We start from the raw sequence: 21,215 nt of genomic DNA on the forward strand, positions 1-21,215 counted from the left end.
ACGCCTGTCCAACAATTGATGGGGTTACTTCCAGCATTTGCAAGCCCACAATTCAGGCCAACAATTTCAAAATCAAGCCTACAATCACTCAAATGATTCAAACAAGTATTCAATTTAGTGGGTTGCCAAGTGATGACCCTAATGCACACATTATTAACTTTCTAGAAATATGCGATACATTTAAACATAATGGAGTTAGTGATGTGCTATTAGGCTTAGATTATTTCCATTTTCATTACGTGATAGAGCTAAAGATTGGCTTAACTCACTCCCTGCAGGAAGTATCACCACTTGGAATGATTTAACCCAAAAATTCCTGGCTAAGTATTTTCCACCCTCTAAAACAACAAAATTAATTAATGATATCACTACTTTTGCTCAGTTTAAGAGGGAATCTTTGTATGAAGCATGGGAATGATTCAAGGAGATGCTTAGGAAGTGCCCTCACCATGGGATACCAACTTGGCGTCAAATTCAAACCTTTTATAATGGTATTACTCCCTCTAATCGATCTATTATTGATGCAGCTGCAGGGGGCATGATCATGAGGAAAACACCAGAGGAAGCCTATGACCTAGTGGAGGAGATGGTGTCTAACAGCTACCAATGGAATAATGATTGAACTGATCATAGGGGAGTACACCATATCGATTCCTTTGCTGCTTTATCTGCTCAACTTGCTAGTCTGAATAAAAAATTAGATAGTCTTAATGTTGCAGCAATAAATACATCATCTAGCATCCCATGTGATTTTTGTGGTCAAATAGGACATACTAATTCTGATTGTCCATTAGGTAGTCCTTTTGCTTCACATGAGAATGCTAATTTTATCTCTCATACTGGTAGGCCAAATTTCAACCCGTACTCAAACACATACAACCCAGGGTGGAGGAGCCATCCAAATTTTTCATGGAACAGCAACCAGCAAAAAGCACCCATGGGATTCCAACAACAGCTGCCCCCACAAGAAAAAAAGAGTAATTTGGAAGAGATGATTTCTAAGTTCATCAATGCTACTGAAGCAAAATTCCAGGAACATGATAAGAGAATTTTAAGTCAAGAAGCATCAATCAAGAACTTAGAAGTTCAAATGGGGCAGATTGTGAATCTGTTGTCGGAAAGAAAAGAGGGACGACTACCCAGCAACACGGAGAAGAATCCCAGAGAGCAAGTAATGCCATAGCTTTAAGAAGTGGGAAGACAGTTGGCGAGACCCAGAAAGATGACAAGAAAACTGAAACGAACGATCTACAAAAGGACACTAAGGGGAGTACACCTAAACTGAATTTAGATGCTATTAAACTTCTTCTCCCCTACCCTAGAAGAGTCTTGAAAGCTAATTTAGATAAACAATTTGAAAAATTTTTAGAAGTATTTAAAAAGATTCACATTAACCTCCCTCTTCTTGATGTATTGTCATAGATGCCAAAATATGCCAAATTCCTGAAGGAGGTGATGTTGAATAAAAGAAAGTGGGAGGATTGTGAGATGGTAAAGCTAAACGGAGAGTGCTCAGCCATTCTTCAAAATAAATTTCCTCCAAAACTTAAGGACCCAGGAAGTTTTTGTATACCTTGCACCATAGGGAGTGTTGAATTTGAGAAAGCTTTATGTGACCTAGGTGCTAGTATAAATTTAATGCCCTACTATATTTTTAAAAGGCTCAGATTGCATGAACTAACATCTACGACTATTACCCTACAATTGGCCGATCGGAGCATTAAATACCTTAGGGGAATAGTGGAGGATGTCTTAGTTAAGGTAGGGAATTTCATCATCCCTGCTGATTTCATTATGTTGGATATGGAGGAGGATAGGACGATGCCATTGATTCTAGGGAGACCCTTTCTTGCCACTGGTAATGCTTTAATTGATGTAAAAAAGGATCTACTTACTCTTAAGATCAATGGTGAAGAAGTGGTATTTAATGTATTTCAAACCATGAAGTATCCCAACCCAGGTGAACATGAGATATATGCAATTGACTGTATTGATGTGTGGACAGCCGAAATTAACTAATCAAAGTTAGATGACCCGTTTGAAAGCTGCATTATTAATTCATGTAAAAACATGCAGGTCATGGAGGAAGAGGTAAAGGAGGCGATGAACTATTTAGAGGCCAACCAGGAAGAGTGCAAGCCAAGACAAGGGAAATTTCTACCACTAGACAGGTCGACCTCCACTAAACAACTGTTACCTTCCATCAAAGCTCCTCCAGCTTTGGAACTTAAACCCTTACCTTCTCATTTTAAATATATATTTTTGGGGGAAAAGTCCACCTTACCCATGATTATCTCTGCTGATTTGACAGGTCTCCAGGAGGAGAAACTGATGAGAGTGCTCAAACAGCATATATTGGCCATCGGATGGAGCATCGCCGACTTGAAAGGGATTAACCCTTTGGTATGCATGCACAAGATTTTGATGGAGGAAGGCTGCAATCCCAAGGCACAACCACAGAGGAGGTTGAATCTTAAAATGCAACAGGTAGTGAAGACAAAAATTCTGAAATGGCTCGAAGCAGGTATTATTTACCTGATTTCTGATTCATCATGGGTAAGTCCTGTTCAAGTTGTACCAAAGAAAGAGGGAACCACTGTAGTTCTAAATGAAAATACTGAATTGACTCCCACAAGAACAATAACTGGCTGGAGGGTGTGTATTGACTATCGGAAGTTGAATGAGGCCACTAGGAAAAATCACTTCCCTTTGCCATTTATTGATCAAATGATAGAGAGACTTGCAGGGCATGAATATTATTGTTTCCTAGATGGCTACTCAGGGTATCTTCAAGTACCCATTGCACTTGAAGATCAGGAGAAGACCACTTTTATGTGCCCATATGGAACCTTTGCATTTAGGAGAATGCCATTTGAACTATGCAATGCACCTACTACTTTCCAGCGTTGTATGATGTCTTTATTTGGTGATTTCATTGATGACTTCATGGAAGTCTTCATGGACGACTTCTCCATTTATGGATCATCATTCGATGAATGCTTGAATAATTTAGAAAAGGTACTTCAAAGGTGTAAGGAATCTAACCTTGTTTTAAAATGGGAAAAATGTCATTTCATGGTTAGGGAAGGAATAGTTCTAGGAGATAAAGTGTCCTCCAGGGGCATCGAAGTGGATAAAGCTAAGGTAGAACTAATTGAGAAGCTTCCTCCACCTCAATCATTAAAGGATGTTAGGGGTTTTCTCGGGCATGCAGGTTTTTATAGGCAATTCATTAAAGATTTCTCTAAAATTTCCAGACCCTTAACAAATCTGCTAGTTAAAGATGTACCTTTTGAATTTGATGATAATTGTTTGCATGCATTCAACACTCTTAAGAAGAAATTGGTTCAAGCCCCTATTGTATCAGCCCCTGTATGGGAACTACCCATCGAAATTAGGTGCAGTTTTAGGTAATTCCACTACCGAAAAGGAATTACTTGTAGTAGTATTTGCTATTGAAAAATTCAGATCTTATTTGCTCTTATCTAAAGTCATCGTACTCACCAACCATGCCGCCTTGAGATATCTACTTGCCCAAAAAGATGCAAAACCTAGGTTGCTACGATGGATTTTGTTGTTGTAAGAATTTGATTTAGAAGTTAAGGACAAGAAGAGTAGTGAAAATATAGTAGCTGATCATCTATCAAGGTTGGATGAAAACTATGTTGAAAATATTAATAATTCAGCACTGCATGATGAATTCCTAGATGAGCAATTGTATGCGATTAACAGTAATAAGGAACCTTGGTTTGCTGATTTGGCTAATTTCTTGGCAGGGAATGTTGTGCCACTTCACTTGACATATCAGCAGAGAAAGAAATTTTTCTCAGATGTGAAGCATTACTTATGGGACAAACCTTACTTATACAAAATCTACAGGGACGGTTTGATAAGGAGATGTATTCCTAAGGAGGAAGTGCAAAGTGTTATAAAATTCTGCCATGACAAAGAAGCAGGAGGTCACCATGGAGCATCAAGAACCGCTTCAAAGATCCTCCAAAGTGGTTTTTATTAGCCATCACTCTTCAAGGATGTCTTCACATATGTAAGTGCTTGCGATCATTGCCAAAGGACAGGTAATATCTCCCGACGGAACAAGATGCCCTTGAACAACATTATTGTCTGCGAAATATTTGATGTATGGGGCATCGATTTCATGGGACCCTTTCCAAAATCTGTTTTTAACTCATACATACTTGTGGCTATGGATTATGTGAGCAAATGGGTAGAAGCATGTGCATACCCTACTAATGATGCTCGGGTTGTCATTAAATTTATAAAAAAATTCATATTCACTCGTTTTGGAACACCTCGAGCCATCATAAGTGATGGGGGCAAGCACTTCTGCAATAAAAATTCGAATAATTATTAAACAAATATGGTGTTACACACAGAATTGCATCCCCTTACCACCTTCAAACTAGCGGCCAAGTAGAAGCCTCTAATAGGGAATTAAAGCATATTTTAGAAAAGACGGTCACCACATTCAGAAGAGATTAGTCCTTGAAATTAGATGATGCACTTTGGGCTTACCATACTGCATTCAAAACCCCAATTGGTATGTCTCCTTACCAATTAGTTTTCGGCAAGGCATGCCATCTACCCATTGAGTTGGAACATAAAGCTTATTGGGCTACCGAATTTTTGAATTTTGATTTGAGCAATGCAAGTGATGCAAGGAAACTTCAACTCAACGAATTAGAAGAATGGAGGAATCGAGCATATGAGAATGCCCGAACTTACAAAGAAAAAACCAAAGCATGGCATGACTCCCATATTGCAGGGAAGGAATTTAAGGAAGGAGACAAGGTTCTGCTCTTTAATTCTCGTCTCAAGCTATTTCTTGGGAAGTTGAAAACCAGGTGGAGTGGACCCTTTGAAGTGGCTAAGGTATTCCCTCATGGAGCGATTGAACTGCATAATGATGATGGAAGCACATTCAAGGTAAATGGACAGCGTTTAAAGCACTACATCGAAGGAGAACAATCCATTTACCATGAGTCTGTTCTCTCCTTGAAACAACCATAAAAGGAAGGAGAAAGTCAAGCTCACGACTTAAAAGGGAGCACTTGTGGAAGGCAACCCATTGAGTTCAGTTTGTTTGTTTTCATTTTTTGTTACTTATGAGTGTCTTTTTTTTCTTAATCGTATATAGCAGCCGATCTCACATCTACAGGATCTCAACAAGGCGTTCAGGGAAGTCCCTTTAAATCTTTCTCTTTTACATAAAGTCATATACATTGAGGACAATGTATACCTTAAGTGTGGGGGGATTAAGGGATTTGATAATATTTTGGTTAACTCTAGCATGCTTCGATCATCACTTTTTAACCTTTCCTTTTGAAATTTCTGCTCCCTATAGATTTATTTTTGAACGATTGCAAACCACCATGAATCATGTGCTTAGGTGGGATAGACAAGAAATGATGCAAGCAAATCTAGCTGAAATTTTGGCTATGGAAGGCATCTCAGTAGTGGGAATGATCAACGGGCAAGATGCAATACAGATTTGACCCCAAAGAGCATTTGGTTTTTGACGGACAAATATGGTTTGACTATTCTAGAATTTGTTTTGTTAGGCATGTTGAGACCACGAGCATGAGTTCATGGATTAGAACGTGATTTCCAAAAAAAAAAAATTCCGATTAATGTGAGATGGAGCATAAAATGCACTCACACTAAAAGCATAAGGAAAGGGTGAGATGGAGCATAAAATGCACTCATCCCTAGATCCCAAACCCTATTTCACCTTTTGATGCATTGAACTCATGTTAAGTGGTGGAGATGTGATACATAAGCAAGCTTATGGTAATAACATTCCTTATTTCGACCTGAAAAATTGTGAGAGGGTATTTTTGAATCTTGCTACATGTGATTGTGAAAACTAGGAGGGCTTACTCTAGTCCTAAATTGTTCATGCGAAGAGATGCTTGTTCCCCTTGATTGTCGATTTCGCTTGGGATCATGAGGATTGGCGATTTGGAATTATTCTTTGACAAGTTAAAGAGGAAAAAGAAGTGGACGAATGGAAGGATCATTAAACCTGGATCAAGGCATGCGAGAGGACAAATACCCTATCGAGAAAGATCCAAAAAATTTTTTAGTCAGCTTCTTCCTATTTTAATTTTGTTTGAGTTTTATCTTGCCCAAGGACGGGCAAAGTTTAAGTGTGGGGGGATTTGATGAGAATAAAATTTATCATATTTTTATCCCCAAACATTCCGTCTTTTATAGTGAATTAGTACTTAATTGGACTCATACTCCTTGTATTCCGGTGCAAGGCATGAAAGAAGGTATCAGGAGAAAAAGCAAGGCAAATTAGATGATTTTTCACAGTTTCGGCACCATTCAGTAATCTGGGCCTAACTCTCGTATCTGAGATCCGATTGGGCTGATTTAAGACTCACTGGAATGATAAGAGAAAAATCTACAACTTTCATGTTTTGGGCTTTTACAGATTCAGTGTGCATCGAAGACAAATCCGGGCCCGAAGTCGGGGCAAATTCATAGGAAGGCCCAATTCGTAGCTAAAGCCCAACTTGCAGAAAAGCCTTGCAGCAGCCCAATTCGTAGAGGCAGACTAATACGAATGCAAGAACAAGAAACTGAGAAGAGTCCTATCAGATTTAAATTTGTGATGTAATCCTAAAAAGATAAAGAGATTGAGTTCACTAGATAAAGAGATAAGAATAGGATTAGATTAGGACTTTCTAATTTTGAGGATAATCTCCTAAGAGGAGTTGGAGAGAACCCCTCCTCCTAAAGCTATATAAAGGGGGGCAGACCAGCTTTAGGCATCAAGAAGCAGAGGAGCAATCAGTCAAGAAAGCAAGAAGACTGTAAGAAGAAAGTGGCGACAAGGAGAAGAGGAAACCTCAACTCTAAGGACGACACCTTGAGTTCTTTCTTTCCTCTTCTTTATTTTATTTCCTCTAGTATGAACTGATTTATTTGTAACTAGGGCTATGGAAAGCCTAATCATAACAACGAATACCTTTTTATTTTGATTTATCCAAGATCATGATTTCCATATAGTCTATGAGTTATCTTGCTTAATGTTATTAGTAGTGACCATCTCTTAATTGATTAGGTTTATGTGAATGAATCGAGAAAGGAATTCACATAGCAGACCACATAATTCATGGTGTGAATTGAATGGTATATAGGGGTATATACACATGATTCATCTGAATGTAATAGTTTTTCCTTGGACTTAGTACACTTCTACCTTAAGAACTCTAGTCGAGCGATCGAAGGGTTACTTGATAGAAGTAGTTTTAGTATACCTCGAGAGAGAATATTAAATAAAATTGGAAAGACTTCAGCTTATGGGAATGACAAATTATCTTGGATAATCTCAAACATTAATATTCAAGGGATTGATTAGGTGGACCAAAAGTCCTAGCGAATTTAATCAATCGTTACATACTTCAGCATTGGTTACTTCTGCTCTTGTTTTCTTTTTCTGCTTTTCATTAGTTTTTATCTTCAAATCTGAAATTCGATTGTCCAAATAATTAAGGAAGGTTGTAGTTCTAATACTTATTTTGTTAAATCCTCATGGGAACGATATTTTTATACTACTTGATAACTAGTGCACTTGCTAGGGTTATATTTATAGCTATCAGAATTATAGAAAGAAGCAAACTCTATTAAAACTCTTTGGTGATTCACGCCTCCAACTCAACCAAATCCTACTAGGATTGATGGAGTGGGCCCACTTCTTGCATGATAAAATCGTGCAGGTCTTCTCCAAACGTGTTGGGGCTATGCTGCAAGCTCCTTTCAGCTTTCTTTCCCAAATCATGATTTTCTAATTAAAACACAATAATATTAATTAATTAACTTACTAATTAAATAAGAAAAAATACAAATAAAAATGGAAATTACTTACACTATCAAATCCCCCCACACTTAGACCTTGCCCGTCCTCGGGCAAGACAAAATTTAAGCAATAACAAGCAAATTAGCCTATCAAACTTTGAACTCAACTTTCCTTCATCTTTTTCCACAAATATTCTAGGTTAACTATTGTGAACCATTAAATCAACACGACCAAGTTATACTCAATTCATTTATCAGTCAGTCCTTTTTTTACTACTACAAACCAGGTAGTAAACTAGGTAAAACATTTTTATTTCTCTTATCTTCTTAGCGGAAGTGAGTGCATTTTATGCTCCGTCTCACTTTAGGATTACTTGGGCAGTAGGTGCATTTTATGCTCCATCCTACTTTTGAATTGCTTGGCTAGTAGGTGCATTTTATGCTCCATCCTACTTTTGAATTGCTTGGCTAGTAGGTGCATTTTATGCTCCATCCTACTAAGTCACACCAATTGTATGGTAAAAATATTTACCCTATTTACTTAAACCTAAATTTAGGACTAGTTCAAAAGGGGATAGCTTCAGATAAGTCGTGTATTCCCTAATCATATCTCATTACTAAGTTCACAAGAATTTTCCCAGAATATTGTTTCAATTGATTTCAAAAGAGTTGAGTTTTTTTTTTAGAACTGAAATTAAAATGAAAATCCTATATCCCCCCCCCCCACACACACACTTAATCTATGCATTGTCCTCAATGTATCAAAAGAAAGCTTACTAGAACAGAAGTATAGTGATAAGGGAGACTTCCCTGACTAGTGAGTGGATGAGGAGGACAGAATTCCATGCTTTAATTTGGGCTTTCAAGGGCTACCTCTTCCACATTGTGCACCTGAAATCCTTCATAGAAGGGTTTTAAATGGTGACCATTTGTCTTAAAAATCTTGTTTGTGGTTGGACTTTGAATTTCCACTACTCCATAAGGTAAGACATTAGTAACGATAAAGGGTCCAACCCATCGAGAACGCAACTTACTAGGAAAAAGTTTGAGTCTAGAATGGAAAAGAAGAACTTTCTGACCAACTGAGAAATTTTTCCTTGAGATCATTCTGTCATGAAAGACTTTTTGTCTTTTCCTTGTAGATTCGAGAACTCTCATAGGCGTCATTGCGAATCTCTTCAAGCTCTTGCAACTGCAACTTTCTTTGTTTTCCCGCCTCATCCATGTGCATGTTGCATTGCTTAACCGCCCAGTATGCTCTATGTTCTAATTCAATTGGGAGATGACATGGTTTACAAAATATCAAGCAGTAAGGAGACATACCTATAGGAGTCTTGTAAGCCATGCAGTAGGCCCACAATGCATCATCGAGTCTTAAGCTCCAATCCTTTCTATTTGGATTAACCATCTTCTCAAGTATGGATTTGATCTCCCTATTGGATACCTCAGCTTGTCCACTTGTTTATGGGTGGTACGCAGTGGAGATTCGATGGGTGATGTTGTATTTCTTAAATAAAGCCACTACCACACGGTTACAAAAATGAGTGCCTCGGTCACTTATTATTGCTCTTGGCATACCAAACCTGGAAAAGATATGTGACTTGACAAAATCTACAACAACTTTAGCATGGTCAGTCCGGGTAGCTTTAGCTTCTACCCACTTTGAAACATAATCCACAGCTAGTAGAATGTAAGTATGACCAAAAGAAGGAGGAAACGGGCCCATAAAGTCTATACCCCATACATCAAATATTTCACATACAAGTATAGGGGTAAGCGGCATTTGGTTTCTATAACTTAAATTGCCCATCTTTTGGCATTGTTCACATGCCTTGCAGAACATATATGCAAAACGAAACAGAGTAGGCCAAAACAATCCACATTCCAGCACCTTGCGTGCTGTTCTTTTTGGACTGAAATGGCCCCCACAGGCATATGAGTGGCAAAACTGAAGAATGGAAGGGATTTCGGTTTCAGATACACACCTTCAAATAATTTGGTTAGAGCAATGTTTCCATAAATATGGGTCATCCCAAATGTAGTATTTAGCATCGCTTTTTACCTTATCCTTTTGGGCTCTTGATAAATCTCCTGGTATTGTTTTAGTAATCAAGTAGTTAACAATGTCAATGTACAATGGAGTTTCTTCTTGAATTGTAAAAAGATGCTCATCCGGTAATTCGTCTTTCAAAGGTGTTGCCTCTTCACTTGTGGTCAGTCTACTAAGATGATTTGTGACCAAATTCTTTGCACCCTTCTTGTCGCGGATTTCTAAATTGAATTCTTGTAGCAGCAGAATTCAGCGGATGAGCCTTGGTTTTGCTTCCTTCTTGCTTAGTAGATACTTTAGGGCTGCATGGTCAGAATAAACAATTACTTTAGTACCCAATAAATACGGACGGAATTTTTCTAAAGCAAAAACTATAGCTAAATGTTCCTTTTCTGTTGTTGAGTAATTGCATTGAACATTATCAAGGGTTCTTGAAGCATAGTGTATCGCATGAGCCGTTCTCCCAACTCTTTGTCCAAGAACGGCACCTACAGCATAATTGCTTGCATCACACATAATTTCGAAAGGGAGACTCCAATTTGGTGGTTGGATAACTGGGGTTGTAGTCAACAACTCCTTGAGCCTACCAAATTCTACCATGCATGCTTCATCAAAATCAAACGCCACATCTTTTTGGAGTAATTTGCATAAGGGATGAGTTATCTTTGAAAAGTCATTAATGAATCTTTGATAAAATCCTGCGTGTCCAAGAAAAGAGCGAACTTCCCATACACTTGTGGGATAAGGTAGGGATTTAATAACATCTATCTTGGCCTTATCAACTTTAATTCCCTTAGAAAAGACTACATGCCCCAAAATGATGCCCTGATCAACCATAAAATGACATTTTTCATGGTTCAAAACAAGGTTCTTTTCTATACACCTTTTAAGTACTTTTGTAAGGTTAAATAGACATGAATCAAAAGAATCACCATAAACTATGAAGTCCTCCATAAATACCTCTATGATGTTTTCCACATAATCTGAAACTATACTAACCATACATCTTTCAAATGTGGTGGGAGCAGTGCAGAGACCGAATGGCATGCGGTGGTAAGCAAAATGTACCAAATGGACATGTGAAGGTAGTCTTCTCTTGGTCTTCTAGCACAACTGGGATTTGGTGAAAACCTGAATATCTGTCAAGACAACAATAGTGAGTTTTTCCAGTTAATCTTTCAAGCATTTGATTGATAAAAGGGAGTGGGAAGTGATCTTTTCTAGTTGATGAATTTAGCTTCCGGTAATCTATACAAACCCGCCACCCATTTTGAACTTGGGTGGGCACTAATTCACTGTCTTGATTCTCGACCACTGTTATACATGTTTTCTTTGGAACCACCTATACTAGACTTACCCACTTACTGTCCGAAATTGGATAAATTATTCCGGCATCTAGAAGTTTTAAAACTTCTTTCTTTACCAGTTCCATCATAGGTGGGTTTAATCGGCGTTGAGCTCCTACTACAGGTTTAGAGTCCTCTAATATAATTTTGTGCATGCACGTGGATGGACTTATCCCCTTGATATCAGCTACAGTCCATCCGATCGCCTTTTTGCATTCCTTGAGAGCTCGAATCAGCTTTCTCTCTTCTAATGCATCAAGTTTGGAGGAGATTATTACAAGAAGTGTCTCCCCTTCTCCTAGGAACATATACTTCAGATGCTTCGACAGTGATTTCAACTCTAATTGTGGTGCCTGCACAATAGATGGAAGGAGTTTTGTGTGAGCTAGAGGTAAACTAATAAAAGATACATTAAGAATTATAGTTTTAAGAGATTCCGGCTCAAAAGTCAAATTTTGCAATTTAGGCTTCAGCACAAACTCCTTTTCCGCTTTTTGTAATTGATCAAAACCATTGTTTAGTGTAACCTTCAACGCATCTTCATCATCCAACTCAAAAGTTTGCTGCACTAAAGAGTCAATAGTATCTATAGAATAAATAGAATGTACATCACTAGGATATCTCATAGCATCATAGATATTAAAGTTGATATGTTAGACAGTCTTTGTATGCCCTTAGCTTCAATCAGAATGATGTACTTTTGACATTTACTGTAAATGAATAAAGTGCATATTTGATTCATGTTCTTGTGGTTTGTTTCTGTGTTATACCCTTAAACTGGACACTTAATGAGACTCGTGTTAGTTTAGAATATTCACAGCCGGTGGGTCGGTCTGGGGAGACATATCCTGATAAGGCTGACACTGATGTGCCACCAAGTCGGTTGGGGTGGCCTATCTCAGCTGCCAAGGTGAGACCCAAGGCACATGCAGTGTAGGATTAATTAAAATTTTGAACCGGACCAGATTTCTAGTATTGCCCTGGACCTTGGAGATTGATGGGCAAAACTAGAAAGTTACACCTGACCCCTAGACTCGATTATAATACTGCACTAGGTGTTGGATTGGGTTGTCTTTGATATGCCAATCAGATTTCCAGTATTGCCCTGGACCTTGGAGATTGATGGGCAAAACTGGAAAGTTACACCTGACCCATAGACTCGATTATAATACTACAGTAGGTGTTGAATTGGGTTGTCTTTGATATGCCAATCAGTGAGATCCTTAGTGGGGGTCAAAACCTGGGTATGTTGGGATAGTTTGAGAATTCATCTGAGTGGGTGATCATAGTGACAGGATCAGACCCTTTGTCGAACAAAGGTAATGATCGGGGATGCACTCTCTCAAATGGAAACCAAGACTGCTGGTAGCCGATTTCAATCGTTGAGATTTGTTTTGCAAAATATATTTTATATGAGATATAAAAGTATATATATTACGATTTCTAAAATGTTTGCAAAAGGTTTTAATTCCCGGGATCCATATAAGCAGAGAGTGCAACACTATTCCTTGCAGCCGAGGGAGAGGTCCTCTCTTGTCGGGTAGTGTTTGATCATTATGGGCTGAGAGGTTAAGTGTAAGGCCACTGAGGGTAATACTTGATGGGCTAATCTTGCATCTACCCATAGTCCTTGGGTTTTTATAAGGTGGCTTGGCCCATGGACCACTTAATGTAAGTGTTGGGCCCAATAGAAGCCCATGTGATGGGTTTCAGGGGGTGCACTATAGAATCCCACCCGTTTCTTTCAATGGTCCAAGGTTCAAAGTTGTGTAAATAGAATGGGGCATGACATTTATCGAAGCTCCTAAATCTAGCATTGCTCTTTCAATCTTAACATTCCCTATCTTACAAGGGATAGTAAACATACCTGGATCCTTGCATTTAGGGGGTAATTTCTTTTAGAGGATTGCTGAAACATTCTCCCTTATATGGACTTTCTCATCACCTTTTAGCTTTTTCTTAGTAGTGCACAACTCCTTGAGGAATTTAGCATAGCGGGGTACTTGCTTGATTGCATCAAGGAGAGGAATATTTATCTCAACTTTGCGAAAGGTCTTGAGAATATCCTTCTCCTGTTCCTCCTCGGATTTTGCAAATTGGCTAAGTAAAGGTGGAGCTGTTACTATGGCTTGGGGATGTTTACCACTTGGATTTTGGGGTGGCGGTGCTTTCATTTCTTCTTCAATTGCATCCTTGGGTGCTTCCTTGCTAGGTCCGTTCAGCTCCCTTCCGCTTCTTAGAGTGATTGCACTAGCATTCTGCTTAGGGTTGGCTATGGTTTGTGAAGGTAGCTTTCCTGATCCTTGAGATTCCAATCGACTCACAGCAGTTGCCAATTGACTTACTTGATTCTCCAGGTTTTGGATGCTTGTCCTTGTCTCCTGTTGAAATTGTTGAGTGTTAGTTGCAAGTGCTTTAACAATTTCATCTAAAGACATACCTGATTTGGAAGATGTATGTTGTGGAGCCGGTTGTCTAGCTTGATGTTGTGGTTGGAAACCGAAGGGCTTGGCTCCATAGCTAAGATTAGGATGATCCCTCAATCCTACATTGTAAGTATTTGAATAGGGATCATATCTCCTTTGTGGGAATCCTCCAACAGCATTGGCTTGTTCATAGGGTTCATCTTGAAGTGTAGGGCACATGTCGGTTGGATGACCCATAGTGGAGCAAATGCCACAAGTCCTTACTTGTTGTACGTGACCTACAACCAATTTTTCCACAAGAGAGGTGAGGGTATCTAACCTTTGATCGATGCAAGGAGTGCTTACCTCATTGACTCTCCTCGGAATGGACTCTTGTCTATTGCCAAACTGTTGTGCATTAGCAACCATGTTTGAGATTAGTTCCCTTGCTTGAGTAGGAGTTTTATTCACCAACACACCTCCACTTGCAGCATCGATCATACTCCTATCCATTGGCGATAATCCTTCATAAAAATATTACACAAAGTTGTTTAAATCTCTCCCAATACTCATAGAGGGTTTCCCCACTGAATTGTCTTATCCCACATATTTCTTTCCTGATGTTAGCAGCTCGTGAGGCAGGGAAGAACTTTTCAAGAAATTGCTTTTTAATCTCGTTCCATGTAGTGATAGAACCGGATGGTAAGTAGTAAAGCCAATCCTTAGCTTTGTCAGCTAATGAGAAAGGAAAGGCACGCAACTTGATCTACTCTTCGGTAACACCTTGAGGTTTCATGCTCAAGCAGACTACATGAAATTCCTTTAAATGTTTGTGGGGATCTTCACCTGAAAGTCCACAGAAAGTAGGAAGTAAGTGGATAGTACCAGATTTCAATTCAAAAGGTACCATTAGATCTACATATTCGATGCAGAGTGATTGTTGATTCAAATCCGGTGCAGCTAACTCTCTAAGAGTTCTCTCGTCGATGTTGGCCATGACATCTTCTTCAGAGTTGTTAGATGACTCGACGAGGTCTGTAGTCGACTTCACCCCGGGAGATGGGAGTGATCCCGATTGGTTACGACGTTGCTTGGCTTCTTTCCTCAACCGGTGAACTGTGTTTTAGATCTCAGGATTGTATTGGAGTTCACCTACACGAGAAGAACGAGGCATCAACCAATCAAAAGGAAATAAATCTTACTTAGGATACCAATCCTCGGCAATGGTGCCAAAATTTTGGTGGGTGTTGAATCCAGCCAAAGATAAAAGTCCTGCTCGAATTAAATATTTTTGTATATAGTGATGAGCAAGGTCGTCACCACAGGGATTAGGTGGATTTATTTCCAAGAGAATGAAGTAGGGGGATTGTTATAAAGATAAGGAAAATAAAATAAAATAAAGATCAAATTGATAGGAGGCAACTTCTGGTTGAAGGGACAAGTTCAACTTTGATTCTTACAATTGATCATTGATGCAAGGATGAATTCATGTGCTTATGAATAAATTGGTTATAGCTATTAACAAGCTCTAATAGCTAATCTCTACTTGAATTCTCGGCAATCAAAACAAGCTCTTTGATTGCTTCTCTTATTAACGGACAGCCCTAAACAAGCTCTTAGGATTTAATCTATTAATAGCATTAAGAATTGGAGAGACCCAATTTTGATCGGCGAACAGACAAGCTCGGTTCGTTTAAATCAGATCATATATTCTCATAACATAAATCAAAAATTTGTCCATAATCAATTTATGTTATTTGCCACAAGGATTAAATCTAACAATCATGTACGAAATTGGTGATCTAATCGGCAATAGACTATTTTCATTGTATGAGCAATGGATCCTGTTGCTCAATCAATAAAAATAATCCTTACAGGAAATCGCAGAAAATATATAAATACTCATAAACAATGAACTGAAATAAAATTAATTAGATCTCACAATTGTTTGTAGAATCAAACCTCCTTAACCTTCAACCAGAAAATAAAAACTTAATTGCTCCTCATGGAGAGATCGCAGCTTCCAGATGAAGAGGGCGTATTCTGCTTTTTTCCTTTCCTCCTTTGATTGATTACTTCATTCAATGATTCCCTGATTGCTAGTCTACCCCCCTTTATATAGCCTTAGGGGGGCTGTTTCCAGCACCTCTTAGGAGTTCTTTCTCAGTTAGAAGTCCAATTTCCTAATGGGATAATGCTTATTTTAGATCCAATCTATTCTTATCTCTAAATAGGAGTTCTAACTAAGATGGACTCTGACTCTTTTTTCTTTTTAGAATTACAGCAAGAAGCAGACTCTATTAAAACTCTTTGGTGATTCACACCTCCACCTCAGTCAAATCCTACTAGGTTTGATGGAGCAGGCCCACTTCTTGCATGCTGAAATCGTGCAGGTCTTCTCCAAACGTGATGGGGCTATGCTGCAAGCTCCTTTCAGCCTTCTTTCCCAAATCGTGATTTTCTAATTAAAATACAATAATATTAATTAATTAACTTACTAATTAAATAAGAAAAAAATACAAATAAAAATGGAAATTACGCTCACTATCAATAGTTCACTAACCGAAAGTTTGAGGCCCTCTGCTCCGACCTGAAGATCGATCATTGAACCACTACCGTACACCGACCCCAGAGCAATGGGCAGACCGAGGTAACCAACCGAACCTTATTGCACAGCCTGAAGACTTGGTTGGACCAGGGCAAGCGGAGGTGGGTTATGGAAATGTCGAGCATACTCTGGGCATACAAGACTACTCCGCGAACAACCGTCAGGGAGACACCCTTCAACCTGACCTATGGAGCCGAAGCTATGGTATATGTAGAGATTGGCTCTCCAAGCCTCCGGACCGAGCTCTTTGATGAGGACCAAATCAACGAGGACCTCTGTATAGAGCTAGACCTGATCAAGGAAGCCCAGGACCGAGCACATGTCAAGATGGTAGCACAGTGGTAGAGGATGGCAAAAAAACTACGACACCCAAGTCACAAGGCGTGAGTTCAAGACAGGTGACCTCATTCTCCGCAAAGTCATTATGCCACGCCCAGGGAAGGCAAGCTTGGACCAAATTGGGAAGGACCATATAGAGTCACCAAGGTTTTTGGTCTGGGAACCTACAAACTTGAAGACCTTGATGGCCAATCAATATTGAGGAGTTAGAACACAGGAAACCTTCGGATGTACTATCAATGATTGAATGATAATGAAGATCACCTTGTTCAAGCAAAGTGTTGATTGCCCGACACAGCACATGCACGCACACCACACACAGCACATACACACACACCATTGCACGAGCACCACACTACACGACCAAGCTACATGACCACGCTACACAACCGCGCTACACGACCGAGCTACACGACCGTGCTACAAAAGTGAGCTACACGATCACGCTACATGACCGCACCACACATGTGTAGCTCGGTACAACTCACTGACTCGACTAACCTCCGAACGGCCCAAGCCCATAACGCATAGCTCGGCAGCGTATTGTTGACTAACTTGACTCGGCTACCCATGGCCTGAGCCTAAAGTAAAGAAGAATGCCCTTGCCCATCAAGGCCTAAGGGCAGTCATTAAACTCCGCTCACCTATAGACTAACAGTTAGTCAAAGCTAGTCGAGCAATGGCTAGCCCTCGAAGGGCCCTAAAGGCTCCCAAGACCGAAAACTGAGTATCCCAAAGATGAGAGCTCAGAATACACTCCCGCTTCACCAGTCGGAGGCTGAAGATCTTGGCCAACTCACACCTCAACCAAGGCAAGGTTGAGGAACCCAATAAAAAAGAGAAAAAAAATGATTGCACACAAGTTTAGAACTAGAAATTTTCATTAAGTTAAATAGCCAGTATAGTAGATGAATTTTCGGCATACCGAGCCATTACAGGAACAAAAAAAAGAGAGAAAGGAACCCGCAACAGTTCAATCCGCAAAAGGGAGATTAGTGGCCTCGTCACCACCATCTTCATCATCATCGCCGCCTCCGCCCTCCTCATCAACGAGTTAATCCGAGGTCGAGCGTTTCATCATCGTAAGCTTTCCAAGTCTGTGCAACACCGGCTAGCTCGAGACAGTGGCATAGTGCTCTCCGCCAAAAGACGTTGAACCCAGCCTCGAAGGAAGCGAAACCATACTGATCCATGTCCTGTCGAAGCTTCACCGAGTCCTTGTACCGCGGCACTGCCTCCTCGGCGGCCTCTTGCTTCAATCGTTCCCTCTCTGCCTTCAGTTCGATAATCTCGTGCTTCAGGCCACGGACCAACTCCACTTGCTTGGCCAACCGAGCCTTCAGCTCGGTCACCTCCTTCTCCAGCACAGCGGATATCTCCCTAGCCGCCTGAAGCTTGGTCAATTGGGCCTTCACCTACTGGTACTCGGTATGCTCCTTATCGTACCATCACCGCAACTCACGAAGACAATCAACCACGACAATGACCGAGCATGCATTCTACGGACACAAGAAGCATTGTTAGTACGAAGAAACATGCTTAAAACAACAAAGGCATGTAGGAACTTACTTGGGCTGTAGCCCGAATAAGTGAGCACTCTAAGGTGCTGCTCCCAGTGTTCCCAGCCTCTTCGGTGATGTACGCCGTCATCATCCCGCAGAGTAGCTGCTCGGGAATTCTGAGGGTCTCTAGCCCATCTTGGCTACGGATCATCCAACGCAACACATGAATATCAGAGTTGTTGCTACCCACCTCAACACACACAGGGAAGGCAGCCTGGCAAGCTTCCCCAGGATCCACAACCACAACGTCCTCATCGTCATTCCCTGACTGCCGAGCTCTTTTTTGTTGATGAGACACCCTCTCGGAAGACCTCAGAGGAGGAACTACCTCGGGATGGACTTGCGGTGGTGCGCCGGCGCAGTTCTACCTTTGGTGATTCTTCTTCATCCGACGTACAATTTCCTCCTCACTTGACATTTCTACACCTGCACCATGGAAGCACGACAGTAAGTACAAGATCAAAGAAGCAAACAAAGTACGGGCAAACAAAGTAATGAAATGGACGGACCAGCCACCCTATGCATCATCTCGTCGAGCATCAACATCTCCGAGCATGTATATGCAGCTACGTCTATCTCACGAATCATGCTTAGAGACAACCTCTCCTCCCAAGTAAGTATAGACCATTGAGGTTGGGGCACTCTTGCTCTCAGCTTTTGTAGTGCAGCTAGGAAGGGGAGCTCCCTGGGACAGTGCACAAAGAAGAAAGTTTCCTTCTAGTGCTTCACAGAAGAGGGGGCCCCGACTAGCGCTTTGATGTTCTTCCTAGTCGAGAAGTAGTAGTAGCCCTACTAGTGATGTTTGAGCTGAAGAAGGAAGCTCACCATACCCAGGGTCAGCTTGATATCACGAACGGTGTAGTAGGACAGAAGGCCGACCAAAAACCTAAATGAATTCAGCATCAGCTGCACTGGCAATACTCGATACCATGCAAGTACCTCGGTAACCCCTTCGTTCAGTGGAAACCTCAGCCCAACTTCCAAACTCTTCTCATACAGACAAATCTCGTCGGGTTGAGCTATGTCGTACATAGCTCGGATCCGAGCCATGTCCTTGAGGGTCAAGACATAGGGTGTGGTCCCAAATCGGCGACCAGCCCGCAAGGGAAGCTTAGCTTCCACCCTAGAGGGACCAACCTCAGCATCCTCGAAAGCCCCAACCTTGGACTCATAATCAGACTCACTAGAACCAGAAGAGCTAGAAGCGAAGAAGAATGGGAAGATGAGGAAGACATCTTACCGAGCTTGAAGCCAAGGAATAAAAACAAAATGCCGAGCAATGCTGACAACACCCTGCCGAGCTATCCAAGCAACTCCTCTCGTAAATGACAAAGGGGAAATGCCCATCCACCCTTTCTTATAATCCATAGGAACACGAATCGATGCCAAATCTGCAGTGAGGATCAAGTGCCACCTTGATAAAGCAATACTGACCAAAGGAGGCCTAACTGTACCCAAGCCGAGCACCCCACCCTTCGACTTTGGAATTAGGGGAGTGGTGTTCGGATTCTGAAATTTCAAGTACAAGTTCCTCAGCCGAAGAGCAGAGACCCCAACTTCGAAGCTCGACACACCATAGCTGAGCACCATAATAGCTCGACACCTACAAGGCCCTCAACTTCGAAGCTTGGCATACCATGGCCGAGCATCACAATAGCTCGGTGCCTACGAGGCCCCTAACTTTGAAGCTTAGCATACCATGACCGAGCATCACAATAGCTCGGCATACCATGGTTGAGCATCACATTTGCCTCATCTTCGTAGATTGGCACCTCTAAGGTCCCCGAATTCGTAGCTTGGTGCACCGTGGCTGAGTATCACAATGACCTCAACTCCGAAGCTTGGCCTCCCATCGGTAGTAGGAAGCCCTTCTTTGGCACCCGACTAAGCTAAGCCTTGACTTCGGAGCTCGGCACATCATGGTCGAGCATCACAGTGACCTCAACACCGGAGCTTGACTTCCACTGGGAATCAGAGAGTCGTTCCTCGGCCCCACCAGGAAAACGGACCTCGAAGCTTAGTTCAACACCTCGGCGCTCTGCCGAGCTAAGTGACCATGCAACACTTTGGACCGAACATTCCCCTTTCTTGGCTCCAGAGCTAGGGGAGTGGTGTTCGGATTCCGAAGTCAAAGTTCTAAAAGTTTTGCAGCCAACGATGGCAAGATTCCTCGGCCATGTTCCATATTGCCCGAATCCCAAGATTACGACAAGTGCCGAGGAACACCAAAGAGACCAGACGCTCAACCAAATATTAACTCGAAAGTTCTTCAGCCGAGGAACGAATTGAGACTACTTCATTCCTCGACTTCAGAATTTGGGGAGTGATGTTCAGGTCATGGTTGAGCTAGTCCTAAGAGACACGTGGCCGCCTAGTCATCGCCTGACCACATCGGCATAGCTCGGCTGAGTTATGCTATTGTTGTGGTCCCCCATTTATTCCTTTCAGCCACGTTAGCTACACGTCACACGGATGAGCACAACTACGGATAAAGAGGAGTAAGGAAGACGACTCTGCTAGGGAATGGGACTCTATCCCGAATACCTCGGCGGCTAACCTTATCTTGACAACTCCGGAAGCTCAATCCGACTAGGACATGGATTTTCGGCTACAAAAAGGTATTCCATGCTCAAGGTAAGGGAATCCGACTTCTGACACCCGTACTGCTACTTAGCTCGGACCAACATCTTTATAACTCGGCTCGACCATCTACCACCTCCTACTAAGTTGAGCATCGGAGTACTTACCCGGGGATATCTCCTCGGGCCTCTGATATCTCCACTCTTAATTGCAGGTCTTGAAGCGCGGCCTCGTCCTTGTAGCTCAGCCCTGCCTTACTAGCAAGGACTATCTGATCGCTCTCCTCAGTTCATGCACCACCTCGGATTGAGTAACATCATATATATATATACAACAGGTGTATAGGCAAAATAAACCATTTTCCATCATCAACATAATTAAAAGAATAGACATTTGTATTTGCAGATTTTTGAGTCGAGATACAACTCATTCTCATAATTCCATTTATAAAGTAGCCCCAAATTCTCATAACTCAAATCTTAAAATACTCATAATCTTATT

The 21,215-nt window shown here is 41.1% G+C and overlaps 1 protein-coding gene, 1 non-coding gene and 1 pseudogene across 2 annotated transcripts; 1 reads left to right on the top strand and 2 right to left on the bottom strand.

Moving 5' to 3' along the window:
* Window positions 1-349: 349 nt before the first annotated feature.
* LOC148800632 (small nucleolar RNA R71) lies at window positions 350-456 on the bottom strand. Its single transcript, XR_016071017.1, has one exon. It is a non-coding gene; the product is annotated as a small nucleolar RNA R71 (small nucleolar RNA).
* Window positions 457-991: 535 nt separating this feature from the next.
* On the top strand, window positions 992-5,028 carry LOC148800633 (uncharacterized). Its single transcript, XM_088903807.1, has 4 exons — window positions 992-1,171; window positions 1,423-1,920; window positions 2,077-3,214; window positions 4,580-5,028. Exons 1-4 carry the CDS (start codon window positions 992-994, stop codon window positions 5,026-5,028), a joined length of 2,265 nt encoding a protein of 754 aa, XP_088759933.1.
* Window positions 5,029-10,123: 5,095 nt separating this feature from the next.
* Window positions 10,124-21,215, bottom strand: part of LOC148800634 (uncharacterized) — a 71,157-nt pseudogene continuing 60,065 nt past the window's right edge.

This window comes from Nelumbo nucifera, chromosome 4 (genome assembly GCF_055504915.1).
Source record: "Nelumbo nucifera cultivar China Antique chromosome 4, China Antique-T2T, whole genome shotgun sequence".
In the NCBI taxonomy this organism is placed as follows: Eukaryota; Viridiplantae; Streptophyta; class Magnoliopsida; order Proteales; family Nelumbonaceae; genus Nelumbo; species Nelumbo nucifera.

What these genes read in the sequence shown, in the direction of transcription:
- LOC148800633 (XM_088903807.1), top strand. Translation starts at nt 992, where the DNA reads ATGATTTCTAAGTTCATCAATGCTACTGAAGCAAAATTCCAGGAACAT. An exon ending in AGAAGAATCCCAGAGAGCAA is followed by an intron (nt 1,172 to 1,422) that starts GTAATGCCATAG and finishes GTATTGTCATAG; the next exon opens with ATGCCAAAATATGCCAAATT. An exon ending in GGGTTTTCTCGGGCATGCAG is followed by an intron (nt 3,215 to 4,579) that starts GTTTTTATAGGC and finishes CTTACCAATTAG; the next exon opens with TTTTCGGCAAGGCATGCCAT.